At 41.5% G+C, this 18,931-nt stretch overlaps 2 protein-coding genes and 1 non-coding gene across 13 annotated transcripts in view; 2 read left to right on the forward strand and 1 right to left on the reverse strand.

The window, feature by feature from the left end:
* DNMBP (dynamin binding protein) overlaps positions 1–18,931 on the reverse strand; it is a 148,145-nt gene that overhangs the window by 42,398 nt on the left and 86,816 nt on the right. For all 11 annotated transcript variants that reach the window (XM_028482042.1, XM_028482043.2, XM_028482045.2 and 8 more), the window contains 9 exons: positions 14,081–14,228; positions 13,450–13,467; positions 12,884–13,083; positions 11,159–11,289; positions 10,138–10,242; positions 7,424–7,552; positions 2,970–3,302; positions 2,064–2,243; positions 596–794 (listed from right to left, as the gene is read on the reverse strand). In XM_028482042.1, coding sequence (XP_028337843.1) covers positions 596–794; positions 2,064–2,243; positions 2,970–3,302; positions 7,424–7,552; positions 10,138–10,242; positions 11,159–11,289; positions 12,884–13,083; positions 13,450–13,467; positions 14,081–14,228 — 1,443 coding nt within the window. The remainder of the gene's footprint in view (positions 1–595; positions 795–2,063; positions 2,244–2,969; positions 3,303–7,423; positions 7,553–10,137; positions 10,243–11,158; positions 11,290–12,883; positions 13,084–13,449; positions 13,468–14,080; positions 14,229–18,931) is intronic.
* On the forward strand, positions 4,372–5,073 carry LOC102984467 (ORM1-like protein 1). Its single transcript, XM_055080813.1, has one exon. It carries the CDS (start codon positions 4,612–4,614, stop codon positions 5,071–5,073), a length of 462 nt encoding a protein of 153 aa, XP_054936788.1. The 5' UTR covers positions 4,372–4,611.
* TRNAA-UGC (transfer RNA alanine (anticodon UGC)) lies at positions 11,616–11,687 on the forward strand. The gene has a single exon. It is a non-coding gene; the product is annotated as a tRNA-Ala (tRNA).

The raw sequence follows: 18,931 nt of genomic DNA on the forward strand, positions 1-18,931 counted from the left end.
AGCGCGCCTGGCTCATGGGCCCAGCCGCGCCGCGGCATGTGGGATCCTCCCAGACCGGGGCGCGAACCCGGTTCCCCTGCATCGGCAGGTGGACGCGCAACCACTGCGCCACCAGGGAAGCCCTGTAAGCTGTTTTTAAAGTCATTCCCTAAACAGTCATGAAGTAAAATTGTTTGTTGGTTGGGGGCGGGGGGGACTCAAAAAGCAAACAACCCCTTCTTACAGGTTTTAAATTCATACACTCACAAAACACACCTACAGAACTTGTGGTTCACTCAGGTTAGGATCAAGAGGGCAAAGGACCCTTCAGGCAGGATTCACTGCCTGTAAAGGTAAAGCAAGGCAAGATCTTGCAAGGTAAGTAATGGAGTCTCCTCTGGAATTTTTAAAAAACAAAAACAAAATCAAAGACTGGTTTTGTTTCAGTAATGACTTGAGCATTACACTCTCTAGGGATGGAGAGAACTTTTAAGGTTGCTTTTGCCTTTAATCGAACACTCTCATATTTTACTCTGGCCTACCCAGGATTCAGGCACAGTCCAAATCACTCTTTCCTCATCTAGAGTTACAGTAATCTGTCGCCTACTGTTCTTACCTCCATTGTCAATCAGCCAGCGGTTCTGGCTGCCCATGGGGTCCTTTTTCTTAATCACACCCACCAGGTCACCTTCCAGAAGTGAGACGTCCAGGTCCTGGGCAGCATTGAAGTTCCGTTCTGCTTGGAAGAGCTTTTCAGGGGGATACCTTGCCAAGAGGGAGGCCCGGAGTTCTTCCGACTGAAGCATGTAACTTGGCTGAAAGGCAATATAAGAAATGCAATCATCAAAACCCCTTCCTGGCCGTTATCCCAGCAGCTGTATTTAATCCCATATGCTGTCAGTCTCAGAAATGGAGGCAACGACAGCCAGCTCCTCACTCCCATTAGATGCCTTTGCGCCTGAGTCAGTCCATGTGGCTAGGTAAAAATCGTAATCTCTTAGGTCACGTTTTGGTGCCTTTGTAGTAAGAAAATTTAACACACCCTTAGTTTTACATCTGTTATCCTGTGACAAAAATATGTGATTAAAGTGCCACCTAAAGAATCAAAATATCTAAGTAATATGAGTAGATCTTCTTGTATTTTACTGTATGAATCTAAACAACTGAGACTTTCCTTATCTAGACTTCATATCTAGAAAAACAATATTCATAAAAATAAGAAAAAGTAAACGTGACTAAAAAATCTGATTCCCTCTTTTAGATCCTATAAATTAATGTCTATGGGATTACATGGGGCAAAAATATTGTAAGCACAGATAAATCAGCAGTCTTTTAGATTTTTACCCCATATAATCTGGTATATCTAACCCTACTTTTCAGAATATGCAAGAATCGAGTTCAAAAAGAAAATAACTCCAGGTTAAAAAGTGGTCAGCCATTAACTGTTTGGCAGTATATTAGATAACCACCTTTTCCAATACATGATCAAAAATAGGGAGCCTGGCAGAATTAACATACCCTTAAACCAGTTTCTCTGACTGATCAAAGTACTAATATTAATCCATTACTAACTCCTTCCATTGTATAGGATAGGATCCAAGAATGCTTTTCAGAGGGCATTTTGACGTCTGTACCAGGAGGCACACTAGTGGTGCCCAGTGATAGTGAATGAAGGAATGAATGAGTGAGAGCATGATAGATTTGAACTCAATAACCTTTATTCTCCAATTATTATAAAATATTTAAACTCCTATTAAATTGCTCATCTGTAGAGACAGAGCTGAGTCCATCAATATTAATAATAATAATGATGATGATGATAGCTTACTTGAATAATGCTAACTAATAATAGTGCCAGGCAACGTCCAAGTGTTTTACATATTCTAACTCATTTGAATCTCAAAACAACTCTATGATGTAGGTATAACTATTATCTGTGTTTTAGACCTGAGGAAAACGATGAAGCACTTGCTCAAGGACACAGAGTGAGTCATTGTCAGAACTGGGATCTGAACCCAGGCGGTCTCACTCAGGAGTTCACACCTTCACCACCAGGCCATATGAGCCTCTCCAGTTCCACTCACCAGGCCCAGGAGCGGCTTTCGGGTGGACTGGCGGTCCATAGTTTTCCTCTCAAATGACCTCTTGGTGGCAGGAAGAGACTCTGGGAAGAAGGTGAAAACCTGGAGTTGCTGCAGGACCCTGCTGTGCTCCTCATGGAAGACGGCAATCAGGTTCCCTTCCCTGCCGGTGACTTTGAGTAACTGGAGTCCATGCACAGGGAGAGCAGAGACAGAGGAAAGAAGAGAACACACGTGAACGATCCCGGGACTGGCACAGTCTCCTTAAAACTCCTCAAGTGTGGGCTTCCCTGGTGGCGCACTGGTTAAGAATCCGCCTGCCAATGCAGGGGACATGGGTTCGATTCCTGGTCCTGGAAGATCCCAAATGCCGTGGAGCAACTAAGCCCATGCACCACGACTATTGAGCCTGCGCTCTAGAGCCCGTGAGCCACAACTACTGAGCCTGCATGCTGCAACTTACTGAAGCCCACCCGCCTAGAGCCGGTGCTCCACAACAAGAGAAGCCAACAAGAGTAGCCCCGCTCACTGCAACTGGAGAAGGCCCGCACGCAGCAATGAAGATACAACACAGCCAAAAATAAATAAATAAAATAAAATAATTTAAAAACAAACAAACAAACAAAAAAAACTCCTCAAGTGTAAGCCACCAACACCGCAGCCCAGTGCCCGCAGCCCGAGCTGGCTGGCTCCTCCGGGATCTCTCAGGGTGGAAAGAGAGCCATTTAAAGGCCACGGGTTCCCCGGCTCCATCAAGGCATCAAGAATTCTGATTCCCGACAGGCCTGACCTAGTGACATACTTAATCTACCTAGTTTAATAATGTCTCTGACAACCTGGCTGTGTATTCCCAGAAAAACTCCAGGAGAACTTGGGAGTCTACTTCTCCATGGGGAGGGCGGGCCTCACCGAGAGCAACGGCTTCAGCTGCTCCAGCGCCTGGCGCACGAAGTCACAGTGGGCCTCGGCGTAGCCATGCACACAGTTGCTGAAGAGGCCCTGCGCGTACTGATGGAACTTGGGCAGCTCGTCCAGCAGCTGGGCGTTCAGGGCCTCGTAGTTGTTCCGGGCCGACTGCAGCTCCTCCAGGGTCTTCTTGTCCTTCAGCTTCTCTGCCCGTTCTGTACAGTTATAGAAGTCCAGAAGCTTGTCAAAGCGTTTCTGCACCAGCTTGTGGGGCCCCGTGAACATGTTCAGTAACTGATTCAGGGGAGAGATGACCAGCCGCTCTGTCCTCTCCTTCTGTGGGGACGAGAAAGGCATGGTGTTCAGTGTCCCAAATTTGTTATTCTCAAAACTCTCTTCAGGTGGATTTTGTTATGTCCTGTACCACCTGCTCTGCTCCTAGTGCACAAGCTAAACCCACGCAGATCCGACAGTGTTCTGCTTATCTGACACCAGATGTACGCACATATTCCACAAAGCTTCTCAGCTTATAACTCTTCACCCAACAATTTGCTCACGCCAAAGACTGTGCAAAATAGCTGCATAGTTGATAACAAATGCTAAACTACATACATAACATGATGTTTGCATTACAACCCATTTGTGACCATCTGTCTGGTATCACTTATGTGTACGTGTCTATATATAACTTGAATTTAACTTAATATTTAGTTGTTAAAAATAGAATTACCATATGACCCGACAATCCCACTCCTGGCCATATACCCAAACAAAACCATAATTCAAAAAGATACATGCACCTCTATGTTCACAGCAGCACTATTCACAATAGCCAAGACATGGAAACAACCTAAATGTCTGTTGACAGACGAATTGATAAAGAAGATGTGGTACAGATATACAATGGAATACTACTCAGCCATAAAAAAGAACGAAATAATGCCATCTGCAACAACATGGATGCAACCAGAGATTATCATACTAAGTGAAGTAAGTCAGAAAGACAAAGCAAATAACACATGATACCACTTATACGTGGAATCTAAAATATGACACAGGACTTCCCTGGTGGCGTAGTGGTTAACAATCTGCCTGCCAATGCAGGGAACACGGGTTCGAGCCCTGGTCCGGGAAGATCCCACATGCCGCAGAGCAACTAAGCCCACGTGCCACAACTACTGAAGCCCAGGCACCTAGAGTCTGTGCTCCACCACAAGAGAAGCCACCCGATGAGAAGCCCATGCACTGCAACAAAGGGTAGCCCCCGCTTGCTGCAACTACAGAAAGCACGCGTGCAGCCAACAAAGACCCAATGCAGCAAAAAATAAATAAATTAATTAAATATGACACAAATGAACCTATCTATGAAGCAGAAATAAAATCAGGGACATAGAGAATACACTGGTGGCTGCCAAGGGGGAAGGAGGTGGGAGAGGGTTGGATTGGGAGTTGGGGATTAGCAGATGCAAACTGGTATATAGAGAATGGACAAACAATAAGGTCCCACTGTGTAGCACAGGGAACTATATTCAATATCCTGCAATAAACCATAATGGAGGAGATGCTGCCGTCAGCCCTGCAGCCGCCGTGGAGCTGATACTGTTCCAAGCCAGCCAGCCGCCGGGAGTGGGGCGGTGGCGCAAACATGAATGTTGGAGCTGCCCACAGTGAGGTGAATCCAAATACCCGTGTAATGAACAGCCGGGGTATGTGGCTGACATATGCTTTGGGAGTTGGCTTGCTTCATATCGTTTTACTCAGTATTCCCTTCTTCAGTGTTCCTGTTGCTTGGACCTTAACAAATGTTATACATAATCTGGGCATGTATGTATTTCTGTATGCAGTAAAAGGAACACCATTTGAAACTCCTGACCAGGGTAAAGCGAGGCTCCTAACTCACTGGGAACAACTGGACTATGGAGTACAGTTTACACCTTCAAGGAAGTTTTTCACAATTTCTCCAATAATTCTATACTTTCTGGCAAGTTTCTACACGAAGTATGATCCAACTCACTTCATCTTAAACACAGCTTCTCTCCTGAGTGTGCTAATTCCCAAAATGCCACAGCTACATGGTATTCGGATCTTTGGAATTAATAAGTATTGAAATGTGTTCTGAAATGAACAAAAATTTTTACAGCTACTGAGTTTTCTGTAAGGAAGGAGTGGTTAGTAAACTGCACTGTTTCTGTGATAATGTGAAATGAGAGGTAGCTACATTGGAGAGCCAATTGCTGGCTCTTCATATGGTGTTTTGAAGTGCAGATTCTTACGAGAAGATGCCTCTGTTTAATGCATCTGGGATCCTTCTGAAGAGGGGCTTTAGAGGCAGGCTGGGCAGGCCTAGCTTATAAGTTAAATGGCTATAAAGTAAGGGTGTAGTAGATAAATCCAAGGAAATAAGAGATTTATAAGAAACTAAAACTAAGTCCAGCTTAGCTCATAATGAATGGGCATTATGTTACGAGAAGAAAATGTTTAATCATTCAGTCATGGTCAGTTTAAGCACAGTTACATGTAAACCAGAATCATTTCTTTACCAGTTTATTATAGATTGTTTTTATTACCATGCATATTCCTCTTGTGTTATATAAGAGGATATATACCCTCGTTTTATACAAACCAGTTCCTACCTTATGAATGTACTTTTTTGGTTTTGCAGGCGCAACACTGTGTTGATAGATGAGTTCATTTTTACATTTATTAAGTTACTGAGTTCATGAAGGTCCACCTTCATGACTGATTGATGACAGAAGATAGTTAGGCATCTTAGAAGCACCCTCTGAGTCGGCCTTCTAATTTTGGAATAAAGTGGGTTTTGCTGCCTTTCCAGATACAAGGCTGCTAAACCAATTAAGAAAATAATTTATTTCTCGTAATTAAAGTATATGGTACCTTAAAGTTCTGCTTATTTGGTTGAGCAATCTAATTGTTGAAGTCTGCCATTCTTTAGCGATGGAAATTTAAAATGTACAGCTACATAGCCAACCTGTGATCTGGCAGAAAATGCTTCTCTAGCAGTATTATCAGAGTAAATCATGGAGTCTTTTTTTAGCAGGTCTGCAGTAAAAGATATCTTTTCTTAGTCCTCCTGCTCTCAATCTCCATACTTTGCCCATTAATATTTTGCCTGTCAATACACGAGTCTTAGTATAGATAATTCAGAATGGTAACTATTTCCAAAGCAGCAACCATATTGAATCCTTGTGACTTAAGAGAAGCTTTCTATAGTTGCTGACATTAATTGCAAGAAATAACTATATTCTACTTGGAGAAGTAAACATGTCAAAAACAGTTCTGATATGTGACGAAACTGAAAAACCTATAACATCTGTAAGCAAAATTGAGTGAAAAGAATTATAATACCAACTTAAAAATCAATTTGTTTCAAACTGACTTTTGGAGGTAATGATCACTGTTTTGTATTTCAAAAGTATTGAGTTTAGAAATCAGTTGTATGATAATGCCTTTGTATGTTTGTCTTTTCTCATGTATTTTTAAATAACCAGTAATCTATACTTTAATAAATTTTCCTTTGGTGTAAAAAAAAACCAAAAAAACACAAAATGGAAAAGAATATAAAAAAGAATGCATATATATGTGTAACTGAGTCACTTTGCTGTACAGAATTAACGTAACATTGTAATTTAACTATACATCAATTAAAAATAAATTTTAAAAAAGATTTAGTTGTTACATAAATCTAGGGTAGAGAAACTTTCACACACCCATCATACGTCTTCTACTCATACCTACTTAGTAATAATCTGTTTTCACTTTTCAAAAGTTTTTGTCTAATTCTTTCTAGAGGGATAGACATAGAGGGCACAATACTGACACAAAAGAACATAAATAGGTACTTAGTAAATTACTTTTAATAAGATGCTACTGTTAGAATAACTGTATGTTCCCCCAAGTTCCCCCAGTGTTTTCTAAAGATGCTTCAAGCATCCAGAGATCTCCAAGAAACTATCAAAGCCCACCCATTTCAACTCAGGAGATATATAGAGAATATATATTTAGAATTTCCCAAGCAATTTGGCATTTAGTAGTCTTTACAAAATAGTTTGTGCCATTTCAAAAATCTATTTGTTAATCTCTTAACTATGCATAAATATTCCGTTTTAAGTTATTAGTTCTTTAGTTGTTTTCTTTTGATCAGTTATCAGTAGTGATACCAGATTAAATTTCCTTGTTTTCCTTTATCGCCTGAAACTGGGCTGATCACAAGCTATAAAAAAATCTATTTGCATACATGCAGGTCCTATCTATCCTTTCAGCTGACTGAAAGTCAGGTTCTGAATATAAAATTCTGATATGAACTTAGCTAAAGGACACTAGGACTCCTGGTCCATGGAAGCGTGTCTCTATGGAATTAACTTTTCCATGAGCTGGATGTTAGAGAGAACCCTGGGAAGAGGCCCAGCCTGAAAAAAGTGGGCTGAAGAGTCACTTACAAAATTTGTGAAGAGCTGGTCACTGATGTAGCGATGCACCTTCTCGAACTGTTCCAAGTCTCTGTGTCCCTTCTCCATGCACACATCCCACATGCTCACGGCAGCCACCACCTTCACACATGCCGATTCCTGCAGCCAGTTACAAACACAGGTAAGACCAGACAGAACTTCTAGCCTCCATCATTCATCCTAGATAGCAGTTAGCAGTCAGAACCAAACTGACCTGCCCATCCAAGGGCTGTCACCCAGTGCTAGGGAGACAAGCCTTTTTAAGAGTTGGGTGCTCAGGTGTATATTTGCTACACACGGGGAGAAAATAGCCAATAGGGAGATATCAAAATTAGAGGAATTGTAGGGTAAAGTCCTAAGGCAAGGGAACCATACTTGGTCAAATCTCTCTCTTTAAGCCAATGTGTTCCTGGAAAGTCTTATAAGCCCTCATTTTCACTTGATCACATTTTCAAAACATGAAGGGAGAGAGTTTGCTATTTAAAAGAAGTGTCGGAAGCACTTCAAATCAGTGGGTATTACTCAATAAATGATAATGACAGATAACTAGATAAAAAACAAGAAGCTGGATTCCTACCTCAAACCTTATATATTAATGTAAATTCCAGCTAGATTGATGACTTTAATATAAAAAAATAAAATGATAAAAGTACTGGAACAAAGGACATCTTTTTAAAATTATCTTGGAATGGGAAAGACCTTTTAAAGTATGACACAGAACTAAGAAACCATAAAAGTTTAGTTAGACTATACAAAAATAAAACTCTTCTACACAGAGAAAACATTTTAAGCAAATTCAAAAGTCAACAAACTGGGGCAGGGGGTATTTGTAAGCCAGCATCTCAGAAGAAGGGCTCTTTTCTCCAACATATACAAAGGTACTACCAGTCAATAAGAAAAAGAACAATAAATCAATAAATAAGTGCCCCCAAATATAGATAAATCACAGAAAAAGAAATATAATGATTTAAACATATGAAAATATCCTCAACTTCATTCAGAATATAAGAAATGTAAATTCAAACTCTATTAAAATAGCGATTTTTACCTTTCTTGCCTGCAAAGATAAGACATTTTGATTTTGATAACACTGTATGTTAGCAAGGGATGGGGAAACTGTTTCATACGTTGCTGGTGGGGAGTTTTCACTGGTATGATATCTATGAAATTTGCATTGCTATATGATTTGGCTCAGAAAATCTAGTACTCTGGCCTTCAGATATACTCACATAGATCGGAAAAATGATCTACGTGCAAGGATATTTCTCGTGCCAATGTTTCTAATTTTTAGCAACAACTTAAACATCCATCAATGGGGACTAGTTAAATTTATTATGGCATGTCCATAACAATTAAATACTATGCAGTTGTAAAAAAGAACAAGGCAGCTCTGTGTGTGCAAATATGGAACGATTTCCAAAATGCAAAAACCAAGATGCTCAACAGTGCATGTGTGTCTCTCTCTCTCCCTCACACAAATATCTTGACAGAAGAATCGGATAGATGTGTCCGCCTCTATAGATGACTAGGAGACAGGGGAGGGGGAGGAGTTATTTTTACTTTATACTTATCCCTTTGGTAGTTTTTGAATTTTGTACCATTTTACTTAGTTAAAAAATTATAATAATAATAACAATAATGATTTTTTAAAAGCAAAGGATCTCTTTTAAAGGAAATTATTTGTTTCATGGGATGAGATTTTCCTGTGTGAGGGACAGGGGTATATGGTATACTTATATAAACACTATTCTATTAAATCAACAGAGAAATTACAGGTATTAAGAGAAAGGATTCTAGTCCTGGTTCTGATTTCATGAAGGAAGCACTGCCTGAGGGAAGGAAGACCAGGGCCCGCCTGATCTCCCAAGTTCTTCCAACTCTCTAGACCTATTCATGGCTCTAACAACCTTAGAGGCCTATGTACAGTTGTAAATAAATATTATTATTAGGAAGCACACCCCACAGGAACCATTCTCTTACTATTTGATCTTCAAAATGATTTTGACAAAACGAACTGTCACGTGCTTCTTCTATAACTGGGTACAGGATACAGGGGGAAAAAAGGGTGATGAAGATCGAAAGAGAGGGAGGAAAGAGCTAGGTCCCTTTACTATGAATACAACAGTGCTGATCTTCTGACGTTGTTTAACTTTTAAATAACCTGTAAGAGGGTCTTCCCTGGTGGCACAGTGGTTAAGACTCCATGCTCCCAATGCAGGGGGCCCAGGTTTGATCCCTGGTCAGGGAACTAGATCCCACACTCATGCCGCAACTAAGAGTTCACGTGCCACAACTAAGGAGCCCACGTGTCGCAACTAAGGAGTTGACGAGCCAAAACTTGCTCGCCTGCCGCACCTAAGACCTGCTGCAACCAAATAAATAAATAAATAAAACAATAACAGGAGGATATTCGTTCAGTATTTATACCTGTAAGAATCCCAACAAAAAGTTTGTCATGGCATACAGGTCATTTGAGTCCAGGTTATTCCACATTCATTAAGCAATATGCTGGATGAACAGGAGAGCAGATGGAATTACACCATATGTTATTTTTTTTTTGTTTTTTTTTTTTGGCTGGGATCTTAGTTCCCTGACCAGGGATTGAACTCAGGCCCATGGCAGTGAAAGCGCCGAGTCCTAACCACTGGACCACCAGGGAATTCCCCACTGTATGTGATTCTAATGAGAGTGATGTCTTTACTCACCCGGATATGCTGGAGGTAGAGAGACAGGTCTCGGATAAAAGATTTGATCAATCTTTCTTGCATTCGGAAGTTTTTCTCTGTTTCTTCAAATACTTCATCTTTAATCTGTTCAAAATAAATAAGGGCTGTTAGCAAATTGGGACTCTCCCTCAATAGATCTTATTGGCAAAAGCATCTTTCTTAAAAGCATCTTTTGTTGAAATTTTAAGCCTTTGCTGTTTCCCTGAATCATACTGAATTGGATTTGACAGAGCTCCTAAGTACACACAGGCCCTCCTGGCTCTAACTGACCCCCTCTGTTCCTGATGGAAAGCCTTTGCTGGTCAGGTTGCTTGCTTCACCAGTATTGTTGCCCTGCCTGGTTTGCCCTCCTCTCTCCCTATGCCAAACCTGCCCCTCTCCTTTAAGGCTCAGATTAAATCTCTTGCCAACATGAAGCACATTCTCACGGAGCTCCAGTTTTCTTAAGTACCACAGCGTGTAGAGAACAAACTACAAAGCTTAGCAACTGATTCTTTAGCTAGTATTTTCCACTGACTGTATCACATACACATGGTTCAGTGCATGAAGTCTGGAGACTGGATCTACTCTGTTGATAACTGTTTTACAAATCACTCAAACCTTAGACTTTACATTTCCTCATGTGTGACATATGGTGTTGAACAAGATGATCTCTTAAATCCCTTCTAGCTTAACATGTCTATAATTTTAATTTTGTCTCCCCAAATAGATTATAAGCTCCTTATGGGTGTCTAAAACCATGATAACTATTACATGATGACCGATTTGGCCTCCTGATTTGCCTTTATACACACTGTAAGCAGCTCACCAAGGCTCGGATGGAGGGTTGGGTGGATGGATTTAAATAAACAGTAGCTGCAGGGTCCTGTATCCACCACCTAGCAAACACCAGGAGAGGTACTAAGAGGGGAATCTTGCCAATTCACACCATGCAGGCTGCCCTGTGGAGCCCTGAGAAGCAGCCAAAGACAGGCTGAACCTTCAAGCACAGGAACCTCACCTGTGGGGCAAAGCCAGTGAGGTGCTTCAGGTGACTGCTAACCCGGTTGGATTTCTTGATGATGGAGTGGATGTTCAGTTTGGAAATTTTCTCCATGAGGCTATCTTCATCACCCTTTCGGTACTTGAGGACTGGGGAGTAAGTCAAATTGGTGAGTGAAGAGAGCCCTCTTCTGAGCATGGACAGACTACAAATGAGACTAACAGCCCAAACCAGAGCTAGTGCTTGTTTTCAATGAGCTTATAACTGAGTACACAAAACATTAATCCAAATCACCATTTATGGACAGATCGGATACCTGGAGAACAGCAGAGACTGTGCGCAGACTGGAGAAGGTTAGAGATGAGGAAAGAAGGTCGCAGAGGTGTAAGGAACAGAACCTAAGATTTGGACTCAAGGAAACCTCTGAGTTCAGTGCCTGGGTCTGTCATTTCATCAAGGTGTGGCCTTAGGGAATTCCCTGGTGGTACAGTGGTTAGGACTCTGCACTTGCACTGCCGGGGCCTGGGTTCAATCCCTGGTCAGGGAACTAAGGTCCTGCAAGCCATGTGGTATGGCCAAAAAAAAAAAAAAAAAAAAAAAAAAAAAAGTGTGGCCTTAAATAAGCCACTTAACTTCTCTGAGCCCCATTTTCCTTTCCAATAAGATATAGAAAGTAACAGTACCTGACTTATAAGACCACCTTAAATGGTCTCATATACAAATGAGATATTTATATACAATCGTCTCACATAGTGAAATGCTATGCAGGAGTTTTTGATTAATCTATGTGTCATGCATCAGGCACAGTCTGCAGAAAAGCCTGGAAATAAGAGTAAAAGGGTAGCAAGGGAAGGCTGGGTTGTAGCAAAAAGGCACACTTTACGGTTTTAGGAGATGAAGATGACATTACATGAGGAGATATGAACCAAGACAAAGGGCTAGATGGCCAGAGAGCTTTAACATCCACAGTCAACATTAAACACGGGCGTCATGGCTGAAGCAGAAGGGGAAAATGATTTTAGATAAATATGGAGAATAGTGGAGAGACAGGCAAAGAGGTTATATTATAGATTCTTTGAGGATATGAATAGTAAATCAGTTTAGCACAGTCACCATGCTATACTCATCGAGTGTTCAAAATCAAAGCCTCGACAAGAGATTTGATGAGACAAAAGAAATGGTTCAGTTTGTTCTATATTATAAAGAAAGAGAGGGTGTTTGGCAACTGACTGCACAGTTCTGTGGGGGAGGGGAGGGGCACAGACCAGAGGCAGAACTGATGGGACCAGGGAGGTGGGCAAACCCGGGTCTTCTGAAAGAACACAGAAAAGTTCTAGCTTAAGTGGAAACACTAAAATATCCAACCAGACGTGCGAGGCAAACACGTATAAGCATGGACTGAAAAGGACTGCCTTCAATGAGTTGAGAAGGCAATCACTCATGCTTGAAGGAACTCTCCTGATCAGCCATTCTCTAATAGGTCTTTTTATCTCTTAGGAAAGACTCATTGCTATAAGCTTTATGACAGATGCCTTATTTCCAACATGCATGGTTGTGCTTTTATTATTATCACTGCTTTTTTTCTTTCATTATCTCATTTTCCCCAAATTCTATTACCATTTCTTCATCACAGCCCTATTACCTACCACCTGCTTGTCCACCTCTGGTGAAGTAATTAATTCTTTTGAGAAGGAGAACATTCTCCAGGTTATACCTCCTTTTCAGCAAGTATGCTTTTCTTACCCAGGTCCTTTCGACGTTTATATTCATTAATGTTAACGTTGATTTCTTTGACTGCAAGGACTGCATTGGTTAAAGGCACTTTATCTGGGTGGGATTCGGGGGTGGAATTCAGCAACTCCATCAGCAGCAGTGGGTAGCGCATTACTCTCTGCACTGGTTTGATGAGGAAGGAGCCCAGGTTAATATAATTTGTGCATCCCCTTCAAGAGAAGGAAAAACAGAGACTTCAGTCAACTGTCAGTAACACATGGCCTACAGGTAGTATCTGTTATTCCTAATATAGCTCCGTTCGTTCACCCTACTTCCCAACTTCATTCATTCACATTTACTGGGCACCTAATAAATACCAGGCAGTGCTCTAGGTGCTGCGGATTTAGTAGTGACCCAGAAAAGTCCCTGCCCTGGTTGAAAGAGGCAGACAATAATCAAACAAACATTATATGAAGTGTCATTTGGTGGTAAGTGCTATGGAGGAAAATACAGCAAGGCAGGTCTACTTCTAGGTTTCTGTCTATAAAGGAAGAAAATAATGAAACGAGCTTCTGCATCAAGTGGCAAGAACTTACCATTCATTGTACAGGCTCCTACAGGGCAGTGAACATGAAAAGAAGAAACAGTTGATTAAAGAAAATACTGATGCTGATTTTCACATTCCTCTCAGAACATATTAGTCCAACTAATGCCTATTAGCTGGGCAGACAAAAACCACATGGGATAGAAGGGGAATTGTGAATGTCTATGGTGGCTTATCTAGTCTATTAAAAAAAGTCAATAAGCCCTTAACTTCACTTTGACCTACTTAGACGTATATTATATCCTTATAGCCTGCCTCCCTAAGACAGGAGACTCTCACCTGATGGTCAAGGATAACTGACTTTATCTTCTTACCTTTTCTCTCATTTGGACCAAACTATCTCCCTGGCAGCTTCTTACCTGAAAATGCTAACTTAATACTTTGTGTGTATAGATAAAAGTGATTTTAATGGATAAAACTACAAATAGGAAGCTACTTAAGATTTCCATGATATAGAATGGGAAAAGGCAAGTAACATAACAGGACCTACAATAATGTATCACTTATGTTTAAAATATGATAGATCCATAGATGTCATAAGAAATCTAGACATAGATATGGGAGTGACTTCCAAAAGGCAGAACTAAAGAGCTATGATGGAATGAAGTGCTCAAAACTCCTACTTAAGATCTGCCAAGGAGTCCTGAAGATGCTTCTGGATCTTCTCATCCTTCTCATATATTTCCAGCAATGAGATGGCCTCATCATGATTCTGGCAATAAACCTTGTATGTTCCTTCAAGCTCATCTCGGTGATCAAGAAACACTGGTCCTTTGGAATATACACAAACATACAGTGTTTTTTAGTAACTTTCTTCTTAGCATACTAAATGGAAGGTATATAACCAAACTTTAATATCAGATAATCCTATCACAAGAAATGAGAATAAGACTATCCTTCAAATTAATATGATATTTTGATGTAACAGCTTAAAATTCTACTTATTTAAAGCAAAATTTAAGAGAACTATCTCATCCATGTATTTATTTTTCAGAACGCATACACATGTACACATGCGTGCACACACACACACACACGTGCGCACACACACACAGCTGGTCCCTGAAACAGAGTCCAGTCCCTTTTCCGTCAGGCAGAGTAAGGCATTTGCAAGTACTCTCCATATAGGCATGTGATCAGAACCGGTAAAGACTCCTCAGCTCTCTAAGCCCCAAATCTCCACAGGGGTGAAGAGATCCTTCTACGGCAGCAGCTTCCAATGTTTTCTTTGAACGTAAATACACAGGACTATGAAGTTTATCATATTAATAAATACATTAATTTATAATATAAATTAATATATAAATATATTAATAATATATTATATAATATAAAACCCCCTGAATCTATGATATAATAATATATGTACTTCTTTATAAAGCACTGAATAGCAAAACATAGCAATGAATCTAATAATCACCATAATTTCAAAGTATGATGAGTGACACAAGAAACTGGTATAACGTGTTGTTTCTGGTCATTGCTGGAATTTCGAGATACTGCAACAACTTAATGTGATATGAGCATGTGACTTCAGCTGGTGACAAAGTCACTGTTCCCTACAGTCATACCTTAAATCAATGCTAAATTTCTGTTATAAATAAAGAAACTTCTATACAAGTTGGTGGACTACTTGAAATCTACTCATGGACCCCTGGTCTGCACCATTTGGGCATAGGAATAATTCCTAAGGAAACTTCCCTGGAGCGATTTCATTTAGATCAGCTGCCTGAATGTGCCGATTCCCTGAACTGTTAAAACTGCTCTTTGGGCTTCCCTGGTGGTGCAGTGGTTGAGAGTCCGCCTGCTGATGCAGGGGACACGGGTTCGTGCCCCGGTCCGGGAAGATCCCACATGCCACAGAGCGGCTGGGCCTGTGAGCCATGGCCGCTGAGCCTGCGCGTCCGGAGCCTGTGCTCTGCAACGGGAGAGGCCACAACAGTGAGAGGCCCACGTACCACAAAACAACAACAACAACAACAACAAAACTGCTTCTCCTCTTGCCCCTCTTCCCTCTTTGTACTTGGTCCTTCCTCCTTCAGCTTGCACTGCTCCCCAAAAGACAACGTCCTCTCATCCTTGAGCTCCTCCCTCAAAATATGACCCTACTTACTGCTTCCCCTATAACTACTTCTCCCGGCCGCTCTGGGCATAAACCCCTTCCCTCAGGGAACCCCATCCCTTTCTCTACAAGGTCACCTCTGTTCCCTCCATGTTGTGTCCTATGGAATTCCCTGTTCTCATGCAGAGCACTTTCTATTTAAATGAAATGTATTTCCTTAATTATAGCTCCTTCCAAAAGAGAGCCTTGACCGTGTCCATACAAACCACACTCGCGCTGCTGTCCAACTGGCAGCCTTCCTTTGTCTAATCCTGTGACTCAACAGGCACAGGAGTTAAGAGTGGGGCTGCTTCCTTTTGACCTTCAGGGCCACTTTGGAATCCCTGAGCCACCACTATTTTTATCCAGTTTCACCATCCGGTATTTGCCTGTCTTCTCCCCTTTGTATCCATTCCCCACCAGCACTCCCAGAACCTTCACCCTCACACCGGTTACTCTGCACCTTCCTCCATTCATGGGTTTTACCCTCCCTGATGGTGACTCTTCTACATCAACTACAAACTAACAAAGCTACAACTTAATTTACAGTGTCTTTCAAATTTGGGTCAAAACCCATAAATGGGTCATGGAATCTACTTTATGGGTATGATCAGCACATTTTTGAGGAAATAAAATGGAATAGAAAATAACAGAAAACATTGAACGTAGTAAAATTAAGCACAGACACACACACACACAAACATGTATCCTGGTCACTAGGTAAAATGTATTTCTTTCTGTGGGACATGTTTAAAATAATAAAAAAGCCAGTTCCTTAGACATTACTACATATCCGGAGTCTCCTGATACTTCTTCCTCACCTCAACCTCCTTGTCTTCTAAATCATCCAAGCCCTGAACACCTACCATTCTCTCCTTCCCTGTGGACCCTGTCCTGGCTGTAACTAGAATCTTTCTCCAATCAGGCCTATAAGTTAATTCAATGATGCTTTTTCCAGCATCCTGGATTACCCTGGATTTTCACCAAGTTATCCCCTCACTGTATACTTTTCCATTTTTATTCTTGGGTCATAAAAACTGCTTGGAAGGCACACTTTTATTAAAAGGGGAGTTAAGGCATAGGGCAGAACAGTTTGAATAGTATGCTACTGTTTATATAAATTTTTTAAATGGGGATGGGGGACCAGGGTAGAGAATTACATATGTAATCGCTGTTATGATAAACTATCTCTGGAAAGAGATATAAGAAAACTGGTAACATTAGTTGCTTCTGGTTGAGAAGAGCTGGGTGGCAGGGGACAGATAGAAGAGTTTTCATTAAGCAGTTCTTGGTACCTTTCAAATTTTGTGCCATGTGAATGTATTAAAAATAAGTTACATTTAAAATATACACATATATATAATAAAATATGTATTATATAGTAAAACAAATTAAACTTAAGCAAAATAAAACATTGCTTATGCAATTCATGTCCATCTGCCCTTTGCTAGTGGCTCAGCGAAGCTTTAATTTGCCTTCCCTGACTTCTCAGAACCTTCCCTTATCAGACATTCAAAACCTTGTCCTTTATTCATTCCCCACTGAATGCACTGCTTGGCCTCCTGGTGGACCAAGACTGGAGCCCCCAGGCTGGTGCTCTCATCCAACCTTGGCTTCGCCTATTGCATACCACGGTCACTGAATACTGTCCCTCCTTGTAAAGCTCTGAGCCGGCCAGTTCCTAGGCACTCTCCTCCCCCATCCTCCGCATGCCTTCAGCTCATCTCAGTCTGCTACCTAAACCCTCGGTTTTCTTGGGACAAGAAGGGGAAGGGAAAAACAAAAATAAACAGCTGATATTGTATGGGGGTGAGATTATGGATATTCTGTTTTCATTTCCTCTTTTATTGTTGTCATAATACACAGGTAATAAAATAAATTGAAAAAAATGTTTGATTAATAATTCCTTTCAGATACCAGTTTCTCATTTCTTTCATAATTCAAATTAATGACCTACAGATACTTATTTCAAGTGCCTTATGAAATCCTATAAGTTGGCTTTTATGCTTTATAGGGTGACCCCTATAAAAATGGGGTCACCATGGCTACCTCTAAGCAATGTGTGCTTCTCCTTCCTCAACCTCCCTGACCTCTGACCTCTCCAATTAAACTGAGAGCAGGACCTCAGGCTTCAGTTTCTCTTGCAGCTGTTCTGTACAGAATTTAACAGCATATGCAGAGATGACAGAAAAGACCTGAGTCTGAATGTCAGTCCCATCAAGTACTAGCCATGTGACCCTGAGCAAATTACTTCCGCTGTAAGTCTCAGTTTCCTATCTGTAAAGTAAGATTCATAGGGTTGTTGTAGGCAACAAGTGTGATAAAGCTTGACATACCTTGAAAGGGTGTGTGGAGTACAATAAACACTGGAGAAATGTTAACAAAGTTGCACTATCACCTAACATCCCACAGCTATTCCTGCAGGAGGGCAGAGCCCTGACTGTTCTTATGTCCATTTCTCTCCCAGGTGAGTCAGGTCAACACCACCTAGCCTAAGTCAACATCATGAGCCTACTCCCCTCTCTGGTGATCTGTGTAGGCATATGCATGTGACCCAGTTCTGGCCAATGAGAAACAAAGAGAATTCTGGTGAGGGGGCTCTGGAAAAGCTGCTTACTCTTAAACGATGCGGGGTCAATTTTTTCTTCTGCTAGATGTTGTGATGTGTGTAGTGGAATGGCTAGAACTGTGGTAGCATCTTGTCACTATGATTCCAATAATATAGCAAAGTGATAGGATGTCCCCTCCCACAAGGCACCAGAGCTGGTCTGTATGACCAACAGAATATGGCAGAAGTGATGGTATGTAGTATCTGAGATCAGGTTATAGAAGATAGAAGACACTGGGGGGACTTCTCTGGTGGCGCAGTGGTTAAAAATCCTCCTGCCAATGCAGGGGACACGGGTTCGAGCCCTGGTCCAGGAAGATACCACATGCCGGGGAGCAACTAAGCCCGTGCACCACAACTACTGAGCCTACGCTCTAGAGCCCACAAGCCACAACTACTGAGCCTGCGTGCCACAACTACTGAAGCCCGTGCGCCTAGAGCCCATGCTCTGCAACAAGAGAAGCCACTGCAATGAGAAGCCCGCGCACCCCAACGAAGAGTAGCCTCTGCTCGCCGCAACTAGAGAAAGCCCGTGCACAGCAGTGAAGACCCAACTCAGCCAAAAATAAAAATAAATTTTAAAAAAAGACACTGGCTCCCATCTTGAGCTTCCTCTTCCTCTTGGATCACTCACTTTGAGGAAAGCCAGCTGCCATGTCCTGAGGTCATGAAGATGGTGAAGAGGCTCACATGACAAGGAACCGAGGCTTGATGAGCTGAGTGAGCTTTTGGAACTGGATCACTGATTGAGCCCCAGATGACAGC

Source organism: Physeter macrocephalus, chromosome 20 (assembly GCF_002837175.3).
Source record: "Physeter macrocephalus isolate SW-GA chromosome 20, ASM283717v5, whole genome shotgun sequence".
In the NCBI taxonomy this organism is placed as follows: Eukaryota; Metazoa; Chordata; class Mammalia; order Artiodactyla; family Physeteridae; genus Physeter; species Physeter macrocephalus.

Bases quoted from the DNA above. Each gene is read 5' to 3' on its own strand.
- LOC102984467 (XM_055080813.1), top strand. From the start codon at position 4,612: ATGAATGTTGGAGCTGCCCACAGTGAGGTGAATCCAAATACCCGTGTA.